At 43.8% G+C, this 22648-nt stretch overlaps 1 protein-coding gene across 1 annotated transcript in view; it reads left to right on the top strand.

The window, feature by feature from the left end:
* The window catches only part of LOC124717276 (poly [ADP-ribose] polymerase tankyrase-1-like), a 93957-nt gene that overhangs the window by 5636 nt on the left and 65673 nt on the right, over positions 1-22648 (top strand). Inside the window, exon 2 of the mRNA XM_047244090.1 lies at positions 13763-13914. Within this exon, the coding sequence (XP_047100046.1) occupies positions 13827-13914 (88 nt within the window). The 5' untranslated portion in view covers positions 13763-13826. The remainder of the gene's footprint in view (positions 1-13762; positions 13915-22648) is intronic.

The following is a 22648-nucleotide window of genomic DNA, read 5'->3' as shown; positions in this document are numbered from 1 at the left end:
GGCCACTGAAGACCCACAAGTGCTTCATGAACGATAACATTACGCTCCGAGGATTACAGCGTGGGCAGCAATTTCCAGTTACGGACTTATTGGACCATTTCCTTTGAAGGAACTGTGAACAGCGAGCGTTATTTGAGCACGCTTCGCAATAGCTTCATTCCACAGCTTCTTGCTACTGCATTGCCCTTCGACACGCAGTGGTTCATGCAAGATGGTGCAAGGCCACATATTGCAAACACTGTGTTGGAGTTTTTACACGAGCATTTAGACACGCGAATCATTTCATCAGGTTTCCAGGTCGCTTCCATGACGGCCAAAATTGCCCCCCCACCCCCAATAGTCCAGACCTCAATCCATGTGACTTTTTTCTTTGGGGGTACCTAAAGGAAAAAAATTTCCCGAAACGTCCACGTGATTTAATGGAGCTCAGAATACTTATTCTTCAAGCTTGCAGTGAAATTACGGAAGATATGTGCCGTAGGGTAATCACTAACTTCAGTGTTCGTTTGAAGGAAGTTAGGAAACGAAATGGTGGACATATTGAGCATGTGCTGAGTTAGAACAAATCTCCATGGACGGCTCTTCATTGTAGTATATGTTCCTTTCAGATTGTATTGACAATAAAGTTTATATTTAAAAAAAATTGGTAACACATTTCGTGCGCCACCCTGTAGAAACACGCCTACCTAGTTTCTTTTTTATTGTGAGTCTCCTTCTTGGTGCTGCGATTTTTTCCCCCATCAATGTATTGTCCGTGACCTGTGGAGCAGCAGCTCATCCGAGGCATCCCTGTATCGTCCTGGGGGTGGTCTGGTGTGGCCTGTGCCAACCTACTGCATCTGACAGCTTAATTAAAGTAATATGACTGCTCCTACATACTTACTATTGCTACATCTTGCGCGTTTTTGAAATAGGTTCCTGAACGAATGTGTCTCTTACTGTAACAGTAGAAACAGTCGAGTTGTCGGGACCGCTTCGTAAAGAAGCCACATATATGAGCTGTATTTGCCAATTCGCAGAACACCTCGTACAAAGCGTTCATCGTTGTTTTTGCTAAATAAGTAAAAATGTGGAAGACATTGATAGTATTACAGTGTACATGGTGACTCTCAAGATTGCGCACAAAGTTGATACAGGTCTTAAAAGACAAGCTTGGGGGTAGGAATTTAAGGTATTTGAAGCAATCCTGTCACAGGGAAAGCTTTCGATAGTCAGGAACCACACAGACAATCAACATATGCGCTCCCCAAGTTCAGAAAAGATAATGTACTGCTCACTGAACAATTTTGACGTTCCAGGAAGTTTTCATAATGGCGACTTGGTGGAGCGCCTGCACACTTTTCTTTGCGTGTTTGAAATCACATAATCTGAATCAGTGCCCAGTACATATCGTTGTGGGGCCTCATACGTTAGTTTCAAGCCATACTGATGTTAGTTTCGTGCCTGTAACATCCTGTGATTTCTGTTATGAAGTTGAGGCTCCATCTGTGGAGAAGGGGGTGCATTAATGCCAGAACTCATTAGTTTGCCAAGTGGAATAATGTGATCCACACACTCAAAGACTCTGGAAAGGTCACATAATATACGAATAATGTAATTTATCTTGCTTGGCTCTGCAGCCGCTTAATTTGTGAAGTGCTGTAATGATTTCTCTGTAGAGAAATGTTCACGAAAGCCAAACTGTGAAGCATTTAAGAACTTTTGGTCATTTAAATCTGTTAGTATTCTGTCACAGCTACTTTCTCATAGGAGGAGTTAAATAAGTCTGCAATTAAAGATATTTTCCTTACTTGCAGTTTTATAAAGCGCTGTTCCTACGCACATTTATATCTGTAATCATGTCATATGATATATCTACGTATTAGTCATTGCTAAATACACTCCTGGAAATGGAAAAAAGAACACATTGACACCGGTGTGTCAGACCCACCATACTTGCTCCGGACACTGCGAGAGGGCTGTACAAGCAATGATCACACGCACGGCACAGCGGACACACCAGGAACCGTGGTGTTGGCCGTCGAATGGCGATAGCTGCGCAGCTTGTGCACCGCCGCCGTCAGTGTCAGCCAGTTTGCCGTGGCATACGGAGCTCCATCGCAGTCTTTAACACTGGTAGCATGCCGCGACAGCGTGGACGTGAACCGTATGTGCAGTTGACGGACTTTGAGCGAGGGCGTATAGTGGGCATGCGGGAGGCGCGTGGACGTACCGCCGAATTGCTCAACACGTGGGGCGTGAGGTCTCCTCAGTACATCGAAGTTGTCGCCAGTGGTCGGCGAAAGGTGCACGTGCCCGTCGACCTGGGACCGGACCGCAGCGACGCACGGATGCACGCCAAGACCGTAGGATCCTACGCAGTGCCGTAGGGGACCGCACCGCCACTTCCCAGCAAATTAGGGACACTGTTGCTCCTGGGGTATCGGCGAGGACCATTCGCAACCGTCTCCATGAAGCTGGGCTACAGTCCCGCACACCGTTAGGCCGTCTTCCGCTCACGCCCCAACATCGTGCAGCCCGCCTCCAGTGGTGTCGCGACAGGCGTGAATGGAGGGACCAATGGAGACGTGTCGTCTTCAGCGATGAGAGTCGCTTCTGCCTTGGTGCCCATGATGGTCGTATGCGTGTTTGGCGCCGTGCAGGTGAGCGCCACAATCAGGACTGCATACGACCGAGGCACACAGGGCCAACACCCGGCATCATGGTGTGGGGAGCGATCTCCTACACTGGCCGTACACCACTGGTGATCGTCGAGGGGACACTGAATAGTGCACGGTACATCCAAACCGTCATCGAACCCATCGTTCTACCATTCCTAGACCGGCAAGGGAACTTGCTGTTCCAACAGGACAATGCACGTCCGCATGTATCCCGTGCCACCCAACGTGCTCTAGAAGGTGTAAGTCAACTACCCTGGCCAGCAAGATCTCCGGATCTGTCCCCCACTGAGCATGTTTGGGACTGGATGAAGCGTCGTCTCACGCGGTCTGCACGTCCAGCACGAACGCTGGTCCAACTGAGGCGCCAGGTGGAAATGGCATGGCAAGCCGTTCCACAGGACTACATCCAGCATCTCTACGATCGTCTCCATGGGAGAATAGCAGCCTGCATTGCTGCGAAAGGTGGATATACACTGTACTAGTGCCGACATTGTGCATGCTCTGTTGCCTGTGTCTATGTGCCTGTGGTTCTGTCAGTGTGATCATGTGATGTATCTGACCCCAGGAATGTGTCCCCTTCCTGGGACAATGAATTCACGGTGTTCATATTTCAATTTCCAGGAGTGTATATATCATAATGTTTGTATACTGCCCTAGTTCTTATATTGTACGATGCCAAGCTACTGTCTGTATGTTAGCTGTTGACGGGAACTGTTTTCCCATTTGAGGGATCTTTGACTAGTGTAAACACTTGTGTGTGTCTGTAGATGCAAAAGTCTTTCAAATAGTGGTTCACAAGTTACCGTTGTATAGATAAAGTAACGGAAATCGCTCAACAGAGGGAAGGCCACTGCATTGACGGGATACCAATACGTTTCTACGTAGAGTATGCGTATGAATCCACCCCTCTTCTAGCAGCACTCTGCCGTAGGTCTTTGGAGCAGCGAAGTGGTTCTGACGATTGGAAGAAAAGGATAGGTGACTCCCATTTTCAGGAAGTGTCGTCAAGAAGACACACAAAACTATATGCCTATATCTGTGACGTCGGACAGTTGTAGAATTTGGAACGTGTTTTATGCTCGCGTGCGAGAGTAGTTTCAAAAGTTCTCGCAACAGAATAGAAAGAAAGTACTTAGATCACTGGAACTTCTTCTGTTTTTTAATGTAGTCTGCTTGTAGATAAATGCACTTGGTCCAACGATGTTCGAGTGCCTTGATCCCATCTCGAAAATGTGTTTCCTCCAGGCCTGCAACATAGTTGTCAACTCCGGATATCAGTTCTTCGTCTGAAGTGAGTCTTCGACCACCAAGAAAAATTTCAGTTTTAGGAAGAGATGAAAGTCTGACGGAACCATATAAGGTGAATAAGGTAGGTGTGGCAACAATTCATACCTTAGTTCGTGTAATTTTGCCATTGCGACGGCACATGTGTGCGGGCGCTCTTTGTCTTGATGGAAGATGACTTTCTTCCTGGCTAAACGTGGCTTTTTTTCCCGCATCTTTTGTTGCAATTTGTCCAGGAGTTAGCATAGTATTCTCCAGTACCTGTTTGGCCAGTGGGGAGATAATTTAGAAACAGAGCCCCCTTCCCATTCCAGAGCAATGAAGCCACGACCTTTCCCGCCGAAGGAATTGCCTATGTTTTCTTTGGTGGCGGAGAATCAACATGTTTCCACTGCTTTGACTGTTATTTTGTCTCTGGGGTTTCATATGTGGTCACAAACCGGTGTAAAAAATTTTGTTCGTTTCTCCTAAAACGGGCCAAATATTGTTCCGATGTGTCCATTCTCATGCGTTTTTGTTCCAGCGTCAAGAGTCGCGGCACCAATCTAGAAGATTTTTTCATTTATAAATAAAATATTTCCCACCTTTTGGCTGGTCGTCGATCACAGAATCGAGACGCACGCACTGGAGTATTTCTCAAACGATTTTACAGAAACTATATAGTAAAAAAAAAGTTTTTGTTTCTGATGTGTTGCCAGAAGAGCCAACACCGTGTTGCTAGAGGAAGCCGAAATGCACGCGTTTAAGCTCACGCAAACTGGCGTGAGGTCTGGAACAGGACAATGTAATTAATATAGCCAATAAGGTACGTTGCTGCTGGAATACTTAACTTTAATCCACAATTGGTGTACATCGCTCTTGACGGTGCATGTTTTACAGTCTCAATATTAACTGGTAATGGCGCCTTGCTAGGTCGTAGCAAATGACGTAGCTGAAGGCTATGCTAACTATCGTCTCGGCAAATGAGAGCGTATTTGTCAGTATAGCATCGCTAGCAAAGTAGTCTGTACAACTGGGGCGAGTGCTAGAACGTCTCTCTAGACCTGCCGTGTGGTGGCGCTCAGTCTGCAATCACTGACAGTGGCGACACGCGGGTCCGACGTATACTAATGGACCGCGGCCGATTTAAAGGCTACCACCTAGCAAGTGTGATGTCTGGCTGTGACACCACAGTTTCACTCATAGCTTTATATGCAAGGATCATGATGATGCGCCCATCATTTCGTTAACGGTCATAGTTATTGTGATACTTACATGGAAGTAACACACTGCGCGAAATTCGAAAAAGTTTGCAATGAAAAATGGGGGTCGCTATGGTTTTGCGTCTTGTAAAAATTACATAATATATTGCTGCGTATGAAATTTCGCTAACATATCGAATTCTTCTTAAAACTTGGGTGGAGCTCTCTATCTGTCACGAACCTCTAGAAAGTTGATCTAATGTAGCACAGTCATTTGCGATCGCACCACGTCTGCGATGAATCCAGAATGAAATATCCACAACATTCTTCATATTTCATAAACGGTTTCAAATGCTCCAAACGGCTCTAAGCTCTGTGGGACTTAACACCTGTGGTTATCAGTCCCCTAGACTTAGAACTACTTAAACCTAACTAACCTAAGGACATCACACATATCCATGCCCGAGGCAGGATTCGAACCTGCGACCGTTACAGCAGCACGGTTCCGGACTGAGGCGCCTAGAACCGCTCGGCCACACGGGCCGGACATAAACGGTTTGAGATATCGAAATGAGATTTTGGCAAATGATAGCACAGAAAGAGGATGGTATTTTTTCCATTCGGTTATTGTGCAAAAGTACATTCTCTGCCATGTTATTCCACTAACTACAGACTTACTCGATGAAAGAATGTAATGTTTAGGGGCCATCAATAGCAGTTCAAACGAGAAATGCTATGGGTTTTGGAGCGACATAAGTCTCTATACGTTTATTTTCTTCGAGGACGTGCTTTTTCGGTAAAATACTGACATTACTTCTCCTCAGTTCCACACTTAAACTTAATAAGTCACTGTTTAGAGTTCTCTCGCAGTTGCCTCTGCACATGTTGGACAGGTGACACTGTGTATACTATGCTGTGCTGTGGCAAAATAAGCAAATTCTAACATGGCAACCAGAGAAATGTGTCAAATTTTACTCAAAATTCGCTTCTGTGAAAGGTTCAAATGATTAACAAGCCAAGTGAAAATAAATCGCTGTGTTTTCGGGGAATTCTTTTTAGAAGCAGAATTAATACACTACTGGCCATTAAAATTGCTACACTACGATGATGACGTGCTACAGACGCGAAATTTACCGACAGGAAGAAGATACTGTGATATGCAAATGATTAGCTTTTCAGACCATTCACACAAGGCTGGCGCCGGTGGCGACACATACAACGTGCTGACATGAGGGAAGTTTCCAACTGATTTCTCATACACAAACAGCAGTTGACCGGGCGTTGCCTGGAGAACCGTTGTTGTGATGCCTCGTGTAAGGAGGAGAAATGCGTACCATCACGTTTACGACTTTGATAAAGGTCGGATTGTAGCCTATGGTGATTGCGGTTTATCGAATCGCGACATTGCTGCTCGCATTGGTCGAGATCCAATGACTGTTAGCAGAATATGGAATCGGTGGGTTCAGGAGGGTAATAAGGAACGCCGTGCTGGATCCCAACGGCCTCGTATCACGAGCAGTAGAGATGACAGGCATCTTATCCGCATGGTTGTAACGGATCGTGCAGCCACTTCTCGATCCCTGAGTCAACAGATGGGGACGTTTCCAAGACAACAACCATCTCCACGGACAGTTCGACGACGTTTGCAGCAGCATGGACTATCAGCTCGGAGACCATGGATGCGGTTACCCTTGACGCTACATCAGAGACAGGAGCGCCTGCCATGGTGTACTCAGCGACGAACCTGGGTGCACGAATAGCAAAACGTATTTTTTTCGGATGAATCCAGGATCTGTTTACAGCATCATGACGGTCGCATCCGTGTTTGGCGACATCGCGGTGAACGCACATTGGAAGCGTGTATTCGTCACCGCCATACTGGCGTATCCCCCGGCGCGATGGTGTGGGGTGCCATTGGTTACACGTCTCGGTCACCTCTTGTTCGCATTGACGGCACTTTGAACAGTGGACGTTACATTTCGGATGTGTTACGACCCGTGGCTCTACGCTTCATTCGATACCTGCGAAACCCTACATTTTAGCAGGATAATGCACGACCGCATGTTACAGGTCCTGTTCGGGCCTTTCTGGATACAGAAAATGTTCGACTGCTGCCCTGGCCAGCACGTTCTCCAGATCTCTCACCAATTGAAAACGTCAATGGTGGCCGAGCAACTGACCCGTCAGAATACGCCAGTCACTAGTCTTGATGAACTGTTTTATCGTGTTGACACTGTTTGGGCAGCTGTACCTGTACACGCCATCCAAGCTTTGTTTGTCTCAATGCACAGGCGTATGAAAGCCGTTATTACGGGCAGAGGTGGTTGTTCTGGGTACTGATTTCTCAGGATCTATGCACCCAAATTGCGTGAAAATGTAACCACATGTCAGGTCCAGTATAATATATTTGTCCAATGAATACTCGTTTATCATCTGCATCCGCCTTAACATTCACAGAAAATGTGAGCCCAGGGTAGAGTTTAGAGCGGCACTTCCCCTGCGGCGGCTGCCGCAGCCCCACGCGTGCCCTGCCCACTGCACATCTGCCGGTCGCGGTACTCTGCGCGACCTGTTCCACTTGTGAGACGCAGCTGACACCACGGAAAGGGCAGCACTACTGGCAACCAACAAACAACAAAAGCGTTGATTTCGTAATGGTCAGCCACTTGTCCGCGAAAATTCACTATTTGTAGAAACAGTACAAGGAAATTTGCAATTTTTCATACCTAGCGTGTATTTAGATATCACTGTAGGTAGTGGGGCCGGGCGTAGTAACTACGACGATAAACCATCACTCGCACTTCTGCCACTTACTATGAATACTTTTATTCTCACAGCGTATGCGCAATGCGTCAAGCAAAGAGCGCGTACTACAGAGAACTGATCTGGCAAAGATACGGCTGTTCGTGCTGTGGTAGAGCAGCCATATTATTGGGGGTAGGGGAGGGGGGGGGGGGGTACAGCCAGTGGTACTACGTCCCGACATCACAAAATCCATCAAAGACGAACTGAGAAAAGCTGACGCCGTGGCAGCGTATAATAAAGCAGTTTGCCGCGCAGGATTAGCCGAGCGGTTTAAGGCGCTACAGTCGTGGACTGTCCGGCTGGTCCCGGCGGAGGTTCGAGTCCTCCCTCAGGCATGGGTGTGTGTGTTTGTCCTTAGGTTAATTTAGGTTAAGTAGTGTGCAAGCTTAGGGACTGATGACCTTAGCAGTTAAGTCCCATAAGATTTCACACTTTTTTTTTTTTTTATATATACTCAAAGAGACAGTGTGGCGGATTGGAGGCGCTAGGACTCACTCGGCAGACAGAACAACACTAACGAGAAAAACTTCACACAAGCGACGCTGCGGCAAGTGAAATAAACAAGAACCTTCGTGCCCGGCACTCGAAGCGAAACTGTGCTTATTAGACAGAAATGCCAAACATTACACCACCGCAGCACTACAGTCAGTGTTACTGACGAACGACAGAAGTCCATCATTATCGTAGATAAAGATGAGACTTAAATGTCTCGGGGAAAATCGCTGTAAGATCAGCTACGGTATACGATTTTCCCATTACGTCCAATGTCGGGGTGCTATTCCAATTATGGAGAGCCCTGTACGGGGAAATTAAGATGAAGTATGAACTGTCGCGAGTTCGAGTCTCGGTCCGGCACAAAGTTTTAATCTGCCACGAGGGCTCTGAGCACTATGGGACTTAACATCTATGGTCATCAGTCCCTTAGAACTTAGAACTACTTAAACCTAACTAACCTAAGGACATCACGCAACACCCAGCCATCACGAGTTTTGCCACGAAGTTTCATATCAGCGCACACTCCGCTGCAGAGTGAAAATCTCATTCTGTCAAGAAGCACTGTTCCTGCATTTAACACGACGCCGGAGACTGAGACATAATTTACACTAGCTACTTTCCTTTACATCTTGTTGAGAGGAAATGAGTTGTATTTATTCACAAAATTACATGTTGCTCAAGAGCGTGCAAATGCTGAAGATATTTGGCGCATTCAATCACAAACAGTTGTAGCAAAACTGTCTACGTCCATTGCTGCGTCGCTTCTCACAATTGCAAATTTAAATTTCATATAAGTTGGGAAGGAAAACATAGGTACAAAGAAGGTAGCTGCGAAGAAACCATTGGTAACAGAAGAAATACTTCAGTTGATTGATGAAAGGAGGAAGTACAAACATGTTCCAGGAAAATCAGGAATGCAGAAATACAAGTCGCTGAGGAATGAAATAAATAGGAAGTGCAGGGAAGCTAAGACGAATTGGCTGCAGGAAAAATGTGAAGACATCGAAAAAGATATGATTGTCGGAAGGACAGACTCAGCATACAGGAAAGTCAAAACAACCTTTGGTGACATTAAAAGCAACGGTGGTAACATTAATAGTGCAACGGGAATTCCACTGTTAAATGCAGAGGAGAGAGCAGATAGGTCGAAAGAATACTTTGAAAGCCTCTATGAGGGTGGAGATTTGTCTGATGTGATAGAAGAAGAAACAGGAGTCGATTTAGAAGAGATAGGGGATCCAGTATTAGAATCGGAATTTAAAAGAGCATTGGAGGACTTACGGTCAAATAAGGCAGAAGGGATAGATAACATTCCATCAGAATTTCTAAAATCATTGGGGGAAGTGGCAACAAAACGATTATTCACGTTGGTGTGTAGAATATATGAGTCTGGCGATATAACATCTGACTTTCGGAAAAGCATCATCCACGCAATTCCGAAGACGGCAAGAGCTGACAAGTGCGAGAATTATCGCACAATCAGCTTAACAGCTCATGCATCGAAGCTGCTTACAAGAATAATATACAGAAGAATGGAAAAGAAAATTGAGAATGCGCTAGGTGACGATCAGTTTGGCTTTAGGAAAAGTAAAGGGACGAGAGAGGCAATTCTGACGTTACGGCTAATAACGGAAGCAAGGCTACAGAAAAATCAAGACACTTCCATAGGATTTATCGACCTGGAAAAAGCGTTCGACAATATAAAATGGTGCAAGCTGTTCGAGATTCTGAAAAAAGTAGGGGTAAGCTATAGGGACAGACGGGTCATATACAATATGTACAACAACCAAGAGGGAATAATAAGAGTGGACGATCAAGAACGAAGTGCTCGTATTAAGAAGGGTGTAAGACAAGGCTGTAGCCTTTCACCCCTACTCTTCAATTTGTACATCGAGGAAGCAATGATGGAAATAAAAGAAAGGTTCAGGAGTGCAATTAAAATACAAGGTGAAAGGATATCAATGATACGATTCGCTGATGACATTGCTATCCTGAGTGAAAGTGGAGAAGAATTAAATGATCTGCTGAACGGAATGAACAGTATAATGAGTACACAGTATGGTTTGAGAGTAAATCGGAGAAAGACGAAGGTAATGAGAAGTAGTAGAAATGAGAACAGCGAGAAACTTAACATCAGGATTGAAGGTCACGAAGTCAATGAAGTTAAGGAATTCTGCTACCTAGGCAGTAAAATAACCAATGACGGACGGAGCAAGGAGAACATCAAAAGCAGACTCGCTATGGCAAAAAAGGCATTTCTGGCCAAGAGAAGTCTACTAATATCAAATACCGGCCTTAATTTGAGGAAGAAATTTCTGAAGATTTACGTTTGGAGTACAGCATTGTATGATAGTGAAACATGGACTGTGGGAAAACCGGAACAGAATCGAAGCATTTGAGATGTGGTGCTAAAGACGAATGTTGAAAATTAGATGGACTGATAAGGTAAGGAATGAGGAGGTTCTACGCAGAATTGGAGAGGAAAGGAATATGTGGAAAACACTGATAAGGAGAAGGGACAGGATGATAGGACATCTAAGACGTGAGGGAATGACTTCCATGGTAGTAGAGGGAGCTGTAGAGGGCAAAAACTGTAGAGGAAGACAGAGATTGGAATACGTCAAGCAAATAATTGAGGATGTAGGTTGCAAGTGCTGCTCTGAGATGAAGAGGTTAGCACAGGAAAGGAATTCGTGGCGGGCCGCATCAAACCAGTCAGTAGACTGATGATCAAAAAATAAAATAAAATAAAAATAAAAATAACTGCTCAAATTCGCTCACTGAGGCAAACAGTTGTAGCAAAACTGTCTACGTCAATTGCTGCGTCGCTTCTCACAATTGCAAATTTAAATTTCAAATAACTGCTCAAAATCACTCACTGAGGCTGCGTTGAGAGTATTTGTAATCCTGCTGAAAGCGACGGTGTGAGGCTGAGCTCAGTCGAATTACGCCAAGTTCGACGCTTCGCACACGGCAAGCGCTGCTGTCAACTCGCGGTCCAGACACTGTCTGCAGGATTACCGCGCTTCAGCTCCCCGGAATGACTCGCCGCCAGGAGACACCCCTGCCGAAACCCGTACGACGGGAAGACACGGAAAGCGGAGAGGACGGCGGTCTGCGGCTGTCGCTGCCCTCCGTCACGTCTCACACCGCTGCGTCCCAGTTTGATCCGAGAGAAACACTCAGAATTAAAGCTTGCCTCAAGTATACATCACATTACAATAACTTTACATTCGTCACTGTCATTTTGTGGCCTCTATAGACGTGAAATACACATTATTACGTAAGATATGAACGAGAATCTTGCTCACATTCGGTTTTTAGCACACAGAAAGTACGCTAAGTAAAGTTGTTGTTGTTGTTGTTGTGGTTTTCAGACCAGAGACTGGTTTGATGCCGCTCTATCCTATGTAAACTTCTTCATCCCCAAGTACCTACTGCAGTCTGAATGTTTCTGATTCTGCTTAGTGTATTCATCCCTTGGTCTCCCGGCCGCCCGGTGTGGCCAAGCGGTTCTAGGCGCTTCAGTTTGGAACCGCGCAACTGCTACGGTCGCTGGTTCGAATCCTGCCTCGGGCATGGATGTGTGCGATGTCCTTAGGTTAGTTAGGTTTAAGTAGTTCTAGGGAACTGATGACCTCAGATGTTAAGTCCCATAGTGATCAGAGCCATTTGAACCATTTGAATCTTGGTTTCCCTCTACCATTTTTACCCTCCACGCTGCCCTCCAGTACTAAATTGGTGATCCCTTGATGCCTCAGAACATGTCTTACCAACCGATCCCTACTTCTATCAAGTTGTGCCGCAAATTCCTCTTCTCCCCAATTCTATTCAATACCTCCTCATTAGGTACGTGACCTACCCATCTAATTTTCGGCATTCTTCTGTAGCACCACATTTCGAAAGCTTCTATTCTCTTCTTGTCTAAACTGTTTCACTTCCACACATGGCTACACTCCCTACAAATACTTTCAGGAAAGACTCCCTGTCGCTTACCGTAAATCTATACTCGAAGTAGCAAATTTCTCTTCTCCAGACAGGCTTACCTTGCCATTGCCAGTCTACACTTATATCCTCTCTACTTCGACGATCATCAGTTCTGTTGCTCCCCAAGTAGCAAAACTCATCTTCTACTTCAAGTGTCTCATTTTCTAATCTAATTCTCTCAGCATCACCTGATATAATTCGACTACATTCTATTATCCTCGTTTTGCTTTTGCCGATGTTCATCTTATATCCTCTTTCCAAGACACTGTCCATTCCGTTCAACTTCCCCTTCCAGGTCCTTTTATGTCTCTGATAGAATCAAAATGTCATCGGCAAACCTCAAAGTTTTTATTTCTTCTCCATGGAATTAAATTCCTACTCCAAATTTTTCTTTTGTTCCCTTTGCTTCTTGCTCAATATACAATATACAAATAAAGTCATACGAATACATGTGGCAAGCTTAGAAAGAGCATCCCTCCGCCCTCCACTCATCTGTGCTTTTAGATTTCACATAGCGTGTAGCATTTGATTTTTATTTAGCAATTTTAGCAATCCCCATTTGCATAAACAATGAACTAATGATTAAATACAATTAAACTTTCAATATTCGTCATCTGGAATAGCTAGTAACTGAACTGGATAACTCATACTGACTTTCTATTACATTCAGCCGTGGCAAATTCAGAATAATGACACATTTCCCCTACGATACTGTTATAAAATCGGCTGTACTTTAAGATTAACTAATAGAAAAGAAATGTGACTTCTATAGTTTTTACTGACACTCTCAGCTTTCATGTGATAGCCCATATTCTATGGCAGTTAAAACAGTAGCCATTAATTTTCTATTGCCTGTCACAATATCCATAATCACAAATATTGGTAACTCTTCTCATATTTATTGCAAAAGAAGTTCGTATCGTCGACACAATTTCCGTCGTGTCTTTGTTTCTGTTTCTGTGTATTTAGAGGGCGGCAACAGTCGTACTAGAATCAGCTCTCTGTAGCTGCCAGTATATGCCTCAGGCCGTAGTTTCCCCCACCACTTTGCGCTGTTCTTGCCTGCTCAAGGCTCGCTGCTGCTTTAAGTAAAACACACCAGCATCCCCTCATCAGCTCGTAATTTCATTTAAGACAATTTCATTCGATGTCATTTCATTTCCGAAATACTTGAGGTAAACGGCTTAGCTGAGGCAGAAACTATGTATTGGGTAGAACGAAGTGAAAATTCATTTTTGAAACAGATATTATCCACTATAGCTTGATAGATTAATTTACACTAGCCACTTTCCTTTATAGCTTGTTGAAATAAAATGACTCGTGTAATTGTATTTGTTTATAAAAATACAGGATACCCAACAGCGTGCACGTGCCGAACACATTTCGACGGAGAAGACGCTTTTTCTCCTCCATCATGTCTTGCAGAAGCGCTAGTTGGCTCATCTGCGTCTTTATGGCAGTAGCCATAGCAGCTGACTACAGTGGCTTGAAGTCCACGACAGGTAAAAAATTTACTTTTTTCAATTGATACACACTGAAGCGCCAAAGAAACTGCTATACGTATGCGTATTCAAATACACAGATATGTAAACGGACAGAATACGGCACTGCGCCCGGCAACGCCTGTATAAGACAAATGTCTGGTGCAGATGTTAGATCGGCTACTGCTGCTATGATGGCAAGATTTAGGTGAGTTTGAACGTCACGTTACAGACGGCGCATAAGCGATGGGACACAGCATCTCCGAGGTAGTGATGACTTGGGAATTTTCCCGTACGACCATTTAGAGAGCGTACAGTGAATATCAGGAATGCAGTAAAGCTTCAAATCTCCGACATCGATGCGCCAGGCAAAAGATCCTATAAGAACGGGACCAACGACGACTGAACAAAACCGTTCAAAGTGACAAAAGTGCAACTCTTTCACAAATTGCTGCAGTTTTCAATGCTGCACCACCAACAAGTGCCAGCGTGCGAACCATTCAACTACACATCGTCGATATGGGCTTTCGGAGCCGAAGGCCCACTCGTGTACCCTTGATGACTGCACGACACAAAGCCTTACGCCTCGCCTGGACCCTTCAACACCGACATTGGACTGTTGATGACTGTAAACATGTTGACTAGTCGGACAAGTCTCGTTTCAAATTATATCGAGTGGATGGACGTGCACGGGAATGCAGACAACCTTATGAGTCCATGGATCCTGCATGTCTGCAGGGGTCTGTTCAAGCTGTTGGAGGCTCTGCAACGGTGTAGAGCGTGTGCAGTTGGAGTGATTGGGACCCCTGATACGTCTAGATGCGACTCTGACAAGTGACATGTATGTAAGCACCCTGTCTCATTATTTGCATCCATTCATGTCCATTGTGAATTCCTACGGATTTGGGCAATTCCAGCAGCACAATGCGGCACCCTAGACGTCCTGAATTACTACAGAGTGGCTCCAGAAACGCACTTCTGAGTTTAAACACTTCCGCTGCTACGAAACTCCCCAGATATGAACATTTTGGGCGTATGTGGGATGCCTTGTGACGCACTGTTCGGAAGAGATCTCCAATCCCACGTACTCTTACGGATTTATGGACACCCCTGCGGGATTCATAGCGTCAGTTCCCTCCAGCACTACTTCCGACGTTAGTGGAGTCTAGATGCGATTGTGACAAGTAACACGTACGTAAGATTCTTGCTTCAGAACTCTGCGTTCTCACAGGGGCTATCTACAATATTAGTAGCAGTTTCTTTGGCTCTTCAGTATATATCCCGGTATGATAATGATTAACAGATTTATAGTAAATGAAGCTCAGCTTGGATTCAGGACAAATGCAGGAACCCGCGAGGCAATACTGACCCTACAGCTTCTCATAGTAGATACGTTAAGGAAACGCGAACATATGTTTAAAGCATTTGTATAGTCAGAGGAAGCTTTTGACAATGTTGACTGAATGCTCTCTTTGAAATTCTAAAGGGGGCAGAGGTAAAATACAGGCTGCGAAAGGCTATTTAAAATTTGTACAGAAACCAGATAGCAGTTATAAGATTCGAGAGGCACGAAAAGGAAGCAGTGGTGGTGAAGCGACTGAGACAGGGTTGTAACCTATCACTGATGTTATGCAACCTGTATGTTGACCAAGCAGTAAAGGAAACAAAAGAAAAATCTGGAGTAGGACTTAAAATCCATGGAGAAGAAGTAAAAACTTTGAGGTTTGCCGATGGCATTGTAATCAGATGAACGGAATGTACAGTGCCTTCAGAGGAGGATATAAGATGATCATCAACAAAAGCATAACGAGGATAATGGAATGTAGTCGTATTAAGTCAAGTGATGCTGAGGGAATTAGATTAGGAAATGAGACACTTCAAGCAGAAGATGGATTTTGCTATGTAGGAAGAAAAATAACTCATGATAATTAAGCTGCGAAGGATAAAAAATGCAGACTGGCAATGGCAAGAAAAGCGTTTCTGAAGAACAGGCATTTGTTAACATCGAGTATAAATTTAAGTGTCAGGAAGTCCTTTCTGAAAGTATTTTGAAAGGAGTGTAGCAATCTATGGAAGTGAAACATGGACAATAAATGGTTTAGACAACAAGAGAACGAAGCTTTTGAAATGTGGTGCTACAGAAGAATGCTGTAGATTAGACGGGTAGATCACATAACTGATGAGGAGGTACTGAATAGAGTTGGGGATAAGAGAAATTTGTGGCACAACTTGACTACAAGAAGGGATCGGTTAAAAGGATACATTCTGAGGCATCACCAGTTTGGTACCAGTGGAAAGCAAGGGGACGGGGGGGAGGCGGGTAAAAATCATAGAGGGAGACCAATAGGTGACTACTACAGTAAGCATATTCTGAAGGATGTAGGTTGCAGTAGTTACTCGAAGCTGAAGAGACTTGCACAGGATAGAGTATCATGGAGAGCTGCATCAAACCAGTCTTTGGACTGAAGACCACAACAACGACAGCAGTAAGTGATATAATACAGGTCCAATATTTTCTCATTGAGATTTATGTGAATTTCTTTTTTAGGATCATATCATGCGGTCACAGTCAATAGTTTAAGAATCGACAATCCTGAGAAGTATTTACTCTCCATTTTTCTTAGAGACATTTTATGGTTCAAGATATTCATTTGATGCTGACTTTGTCTTACGAACGCAGTGCTAACATTCATGCATTGCGAACTCTTCCAACATTACGGTTGCGCATGTATAACCTATGCAGTGACCCCATAATAAGCACCTTAAGTACACAATAATTACATAGCCAAATTGAAAATACATAGCTGATAACGGCAATAATTTATTTTGCACTGTTGTTGTTGTTGTGGTCTTCAGTCCTGAGACTGGTTTGATGCAGCTCTCCATGCTACTCTATCCTGTGCAAGCTTCTTCATCTCCCAGTACCTACCGCAACCTACATCCTTCTGAATCTGCTTAGTGTAGTCATCTCTTGGTGTCCCTCTACGATTTTTACCCTCCACGCTGCACTCCAATACTAAATTGGTGATACCTTGATGCCACAGAACGTGTCCTACCAACCGAGCCCTTCTTTTAGTCAAGTTGTGCCACAAACTCCTCTTCTTCCCAATTCTATTCAATACCTCCTCATTAGTTATGTGATCTAACCATCTAATCTTCAACATTCTGCTGTAGCACCACATTTCGAAAGCTTCTATTCTCTTCTTGTCCAAACTATTTATCGTCCATGTTTCACTTCCATACATGGCTACACTCCATACAAATACTTTCAGTCGCGACTTCCTGGCACTTAAATCTACACTCGATGTTAACAAATTTCTCTTCTTCAGAAACGCATTCCTTGCCATTGCCAGTCAATCCTCTCTACTTTGACCGTCATCATTTATTTTGCTCCCCAAATAGCAAAACCCCTTTACTATTTTAAGCGTCTCATTTCCTGATCTAATTCCCTTAGCATCACCCGGCTTATTCGACTACATTCCATTATCCTAGTTTTGCTTTTGTTGATGTTCGTCTTATATCCTCCTTTCAAGACACCGTTCATTCCGTTCAACTGCTCTTCCAAGTCCAGTGCTGTCTCTGACATAATTACAATGTCATCGGCGTACCTCAAAGTTTTTATTTCTTCTCCATGGGTTTTAATACCTACTCCGAATTTTTCTTTTGTTTCCTTTACTGCTTGCTCAATATTCAAATTGAACAACATTGGGGAGAGGCTACAACCCTGTCTCACTCCATTCCAACCACTGCTTCCCTCTCATGCCCCTCGACTCTTATAACTGCCATCTGGTTTCTGTACAAATTGTAAGTAGCTTTTCGTTCACGGTATTTTACCCCTGCCACCTTCAGAATTTGAAAGAGAGTATTCCAGTCAACATTGTCAAAAGCTTTCTCTAAGTCTACAAATGCTAGATACGTAGTTTTGCCTTTCCTTAAATCTCTTCTAAGATATGTCGTAGGGTCAGTATTGCCTCACGCGTTCCAATATTTCTACGGAATCCAAACTGATCTTCCCCGAGGTCGGCTTCTACCAGTTTTTCCATTCGTCTGTAAAGAATTCGCATTAGTATTTTGCAGCTGTGACTTATTAAACTGATAGTTCGGTAATTTTCGCATCTGTCAACACCTGCTTTCTTTGGGATTGGAATTATTATATTCTTCAAGTCTGAGGGTATTTCGCCAGTCTCACATATTTTGCTCACCAGATGGTAGAATTTTGTCAGGACTGGCTCTCCCAAGAATGTCAGTAGTTCTAATGGAATGTTGTCTACTCCCGGGGCCTTGTTCCGACTTAGGTCTTTCAGTGCTCTGTCAAACTCTTCATGCAGTATCATATCTCCCATTTCATCTTCATGTACATCCTCTTCCATTTCCATAATATTGCCCTGAGGTACATCGCCCTTGTATAGACACTCTATATACTCCTTCCACCTTTCTGCTTTCCCTTCTTTGCTTAGAACTGGGTTTCCATCTGAGCTCTTGATATTCATGCAATTGGTTCTCTTTTTCTCCAAAGGTCTCTTTAATTTTTCTGTAGGCAATATCTATCTTACCCCTAGTGAGATAAGCCTCTGCATCCTTACATTTGTCCTCTAGCCATCCCTGCGTAGCCATTTTGCACTTCCTGCTTCATTTACTGCATTTTTATATTTTCTCCTTTCATCAATTAAATTCAATATTTCTTCTGTTACCCAAGGATTTCTACTAGCCCTCGTCTTTTTACCTACTTTATCCTCTGTTGCCTTCATTACTTCATCCCTCAAAGCTACCCATACTCCTTCTACTGTATTTCTTTCACCCATTCCTGTCAATAGTTCCCTTATGCTCTCCCTGAAACTCTCTACAACCCCTGGTTCTTTCAGTTTATCCAGGTCCCATCTCCTCAAATTCACACCTATTTGCAGTTTCTTCAGTTTTAATCTACAATTCATAACCAATACATTGTGGTCAGAGTCCACATCTGCCCCTGGAAATGTCTTACAATTTAAAACCTGGTTCCTAAATCTCTGTCTTAATATTATATAATCTATCTGATACCTTCTAGTATCTCCAGGCTTCTTCCATATATACAACCTTCTTTCATGATTCTTGAACCAAGTGTTAGCTATGATTAAGTTATGCTCTGTGCAAAATTCTACCAGGCGGCTTCCTCTTTCATTTCTTACCTCCAATCCATATTCACTTACTACGTTTTCTTCTCTCCCTTTTCCTATTATCGAATTCCAGTCACCCACGACTATTAAATTTTCGTCTCCCTTCACTATCTGAATAATTTCTTTTATCTCATACATTTCATCAATTTCTTTGTCATCTGCAGAGCTAGTTGGCATATAAACTTGTACTACTGTAGTTGGCGTGGGCTTTATCTTGCCCACAATAATGCGTTCATTATGCTGTTTGTAGTACCTTACACGCACTCCTATTTTTTTTATTCATTATTAAACCTACTCCTGCATTACCCCTATTTGATTTTGCATATATGACCTTGTATTCACCTGACCAAAAGTCTTGTTCCTCCTGCCACCGAACTCTGCTAATTCCCACTATATCTAACTTTAACCTATCCATTTCCCTTTTTAAATTTTCTAACCTACCTGTCCGATTAAGCGATCTGACATTCCATGCTCAGATCCATAGAATGCCTGTTTTCTTTCTCCTGATGACGACGTCCTCTTGAGTAGTCCCCGCCCGGATATCCGAATGGGGGACTATTTTACCTCCGGAATATTTTACCCAAGAGGACGCCACCATCATTTAACCATACAGTAAAGCTGGATGCCCTCGGGAAAAATTACGGCTGTAGTTTCCCCTTGCTTTCAGGGGTTCGCAGTACCAGCACAACAAGGCCGTTTTGGTTAGTGTTACAAGATCACATCAGTCAATCATCCAGACTGTTGCCATTGCAACTACTGTAAAGGCCGCTACCCCGCTTCAGGAACCAGACGTTTGTCTGGCCTCTCAACAGATACCCCTCCGCTGTGGTTGCAACTGCAGTACGGCTATCTGTATGGCTGAGGCACGCAAGCCTCCCCACCAACGGCAAGGTCCATGGTTCATGGGGGGGAGGGGGTGGGGTATTTTGCACTCGTGTTTACAAATTCACGAATGGAGTACAAGAAGCTATCATACAGGAAGAGTTGCATTTAGGTAATGCCTTCTCTGTTTCTGACACATTTGAGTCCAGTCGGTACAGAATTGTGGTACCATTACATCTAAAGTCTTCATTCACCAGCGGCAGATTTTCGTGTGTGTAGTATGTGCCGTTACTGTGGCTCACGTGGACTTTTATTTCATATACATCAGAGTTCGTGACAACAATCCTGATAAATTGTGAAACAATGTGAAGAATTCTCAACTGTTAACAGAATCTTCCGTCGATTCTTGGTAGAACTACATTATAATAAATGAAAAGCACCATTTTGCTTTTGTTTATCTGTTCTTTTATAGAACAAAAGCAAACTGCTGCTTTTCATTTATTAATTCTCAACTGTCTACACGATTCGCAACAAGAGGTCCTTGGACTTATTTTACAAATTATTCTACTCACTATTTTCTACATAATGAAGATTATTTGAAAAAGAAAAGTTTTTCCTTAAAAATTATTTAAACACCGCACAGTGGAATGCACACTTTATGACTCCCTGATCACTAACGATATAAAATCAATGAAAAACCAAAATCCATCAGCTATCTTGTTCAGAATGTGAAGTATGATTTGTTTCCTGTTTTGTTTTTAACCTGATGAAGCTTTTGCGATGACCTTACCGTACGTAAGTTGTGGTGTCACCGCCAGACACCACACTTGCTAGGTGGTAGCCTTTAAATCGGCCGCGGTCCGTTAGTATACGTCGGACCCGCGTGTCGCCACTATCAGAGATTGCAGACCGAGCGCAGCCACACGGCAGGTCTAGAGACACTTCCTATCACTCGCCCCAGTTGTACAGCCGACTTTGCTAGCGATGGTTCACTGACAAATTACGCTCTCATTTGCCGAGACGATAGTTAGCATAGCCTTCAGCTACGTCATTTGCTACGACCTAGCAAGGCGCTATTTACCAGTTACTATTGATGCTGTAAAACATGTACCGTCAAGAGCGATGTTCACCTATTATGGATTAAAGTTAAGTATTCTACCAGATTCCTCCTTTTTTCTGAAGTCTAAACTCCTTTAACTGTTCCAGACCTCACGCCAGCCTGCATGCGCTTAAACGCGTCCCTTTCGGCTTCCTGTCATAGTGGATTGGCTGTCTTGCCAGTCCACAACATAAGTTCTTCTAGATTTTTCTTGCCAGGGAGAAACTGAATGTCGTTGATGTGACTTATGTTGGTTGAAAGGGAACTTACAGTTAACATGATGGAAAACAGGGAAAGGAAGTTACTGGTGTACGCATCTGACACATTTTCAATCACTATATTGGTCTCATCTATAAGGAAATAATTGAATTCACAGTTTCATAACGTTGCTGTGAGCGGGTTGCTATCAGAAATTGGAAACAAAAGGGAAGACACGACGGAACACAAAAATACATAACTCCCTTGTCTGATGCCACATAGCGTCGATTTCAGCGAGACGAGATGTCAGAAGTGTAGCTGATGAGCCACTGACGCTATAGTGTTGAGCGTTTGCTAGTAGCAGTTCGTGACCAACACAGAGCGCCAGTCAAATCACACCATGTACCTACTGCCAACCAATCTCTGGTCAGGCTCTCTGAGGTATCATTCACAGCTGTAAAGACGAACATCCTTAGGAAAGCCAAACTGTCTTTTTCATTAATTATTACTAAACATTCTTCTCGTATGAATTAGTCATTCGATTAATTTTGAAAAGATATTAAGAATCGAGACGAGTCGGTAATCGGAGGTCCACATAGGTGTTGTGCTTTTCGTGTGGTCGTCTTGCGAAACCCGAGAGGTACTCAGGAGTAACACTGCGTTTATTGTCTCAGCGAGGTTCAGACGCTGATTATGATGTGTCGGGATATCACTTCTTCACGCACTGATTGTTGCTGATGTTTCTGTTAAACTTCAGCCTACTCTTCATGATTACTAAATTGTGGTCTGAGTCCATCTGCTCCTGACTATGCCTTACAGGCCAATAACTGATTCGAAATTACTGCCCCACAGTGACGTAATCCGGCTGGTGTCTGCCCGTGCCTCCAGGGCCTCCCCCAGTATACATGTCTGTCATCTGTACTTACAGTTACTGATTGAATTTTATTGCAGAACTCAGTTGGTCATACCTCTGCTCTCATTTCTGCCAACAAACCCGTATCCTTGTGTAAGTCTGTCTCTCGTTCCTTCATATACTCGTAGTATTTCGCTCTAATCCCGCTCTGTTACAAATGTTGCATGGTCCTTCAGACACGCAGTTACCCGTTCAGTATCCTCTTAGACTCTCTCCACGTCTTCATCTTCTGCCAGTGGTGTCGACACGTATAGCTGAACTATCGTTGTTAGCGTCCCCAGATCACTGTCGACTCTGATGAAAGTCCTGTCTCTCAACTGCTCACAGGAGCTCACTCTCTGCCCTAACTTCTTATTTGTAGTGAGTCCTGCTACAGCTATACCATTTTCTACTGCAGTTGACGTATCCTACATTCGCAGAAATCTTACCTTCCATTGTCCTTTACTGAGCCCCGTTATAGCTACGAAGGTTGTTCAATAAGTAATGCCCCACATTTAAAAAAAAAATGCTATTAATAAACATAGACCAACGCCCTTGTTGGTTCTTCACATTTGATGTTTGTTCTGTGCG

This window comes from Schistocerca piceifrons, chromosome 9 (assembly GCF_021461385.2).
Source record: "Schistocerca piceifrons isolate TAMUIC-IGC-003096 chromosome 9, iqSchPice1.1, whole genome shotgun sequence".
NCBI classification, from domain to species: domain Eukaryota; kingdom Metazoa; phylum Arthropoda; class Insecta; order Orthoptera; family Acrididae; genus Schistocerca; species Schistocerca piceifrons.
The sequence above is the reverse complement of the archived record's forward strand: the minus strand, read 5'-3'. Positions and strand labels throughout refer to the sequence as shown.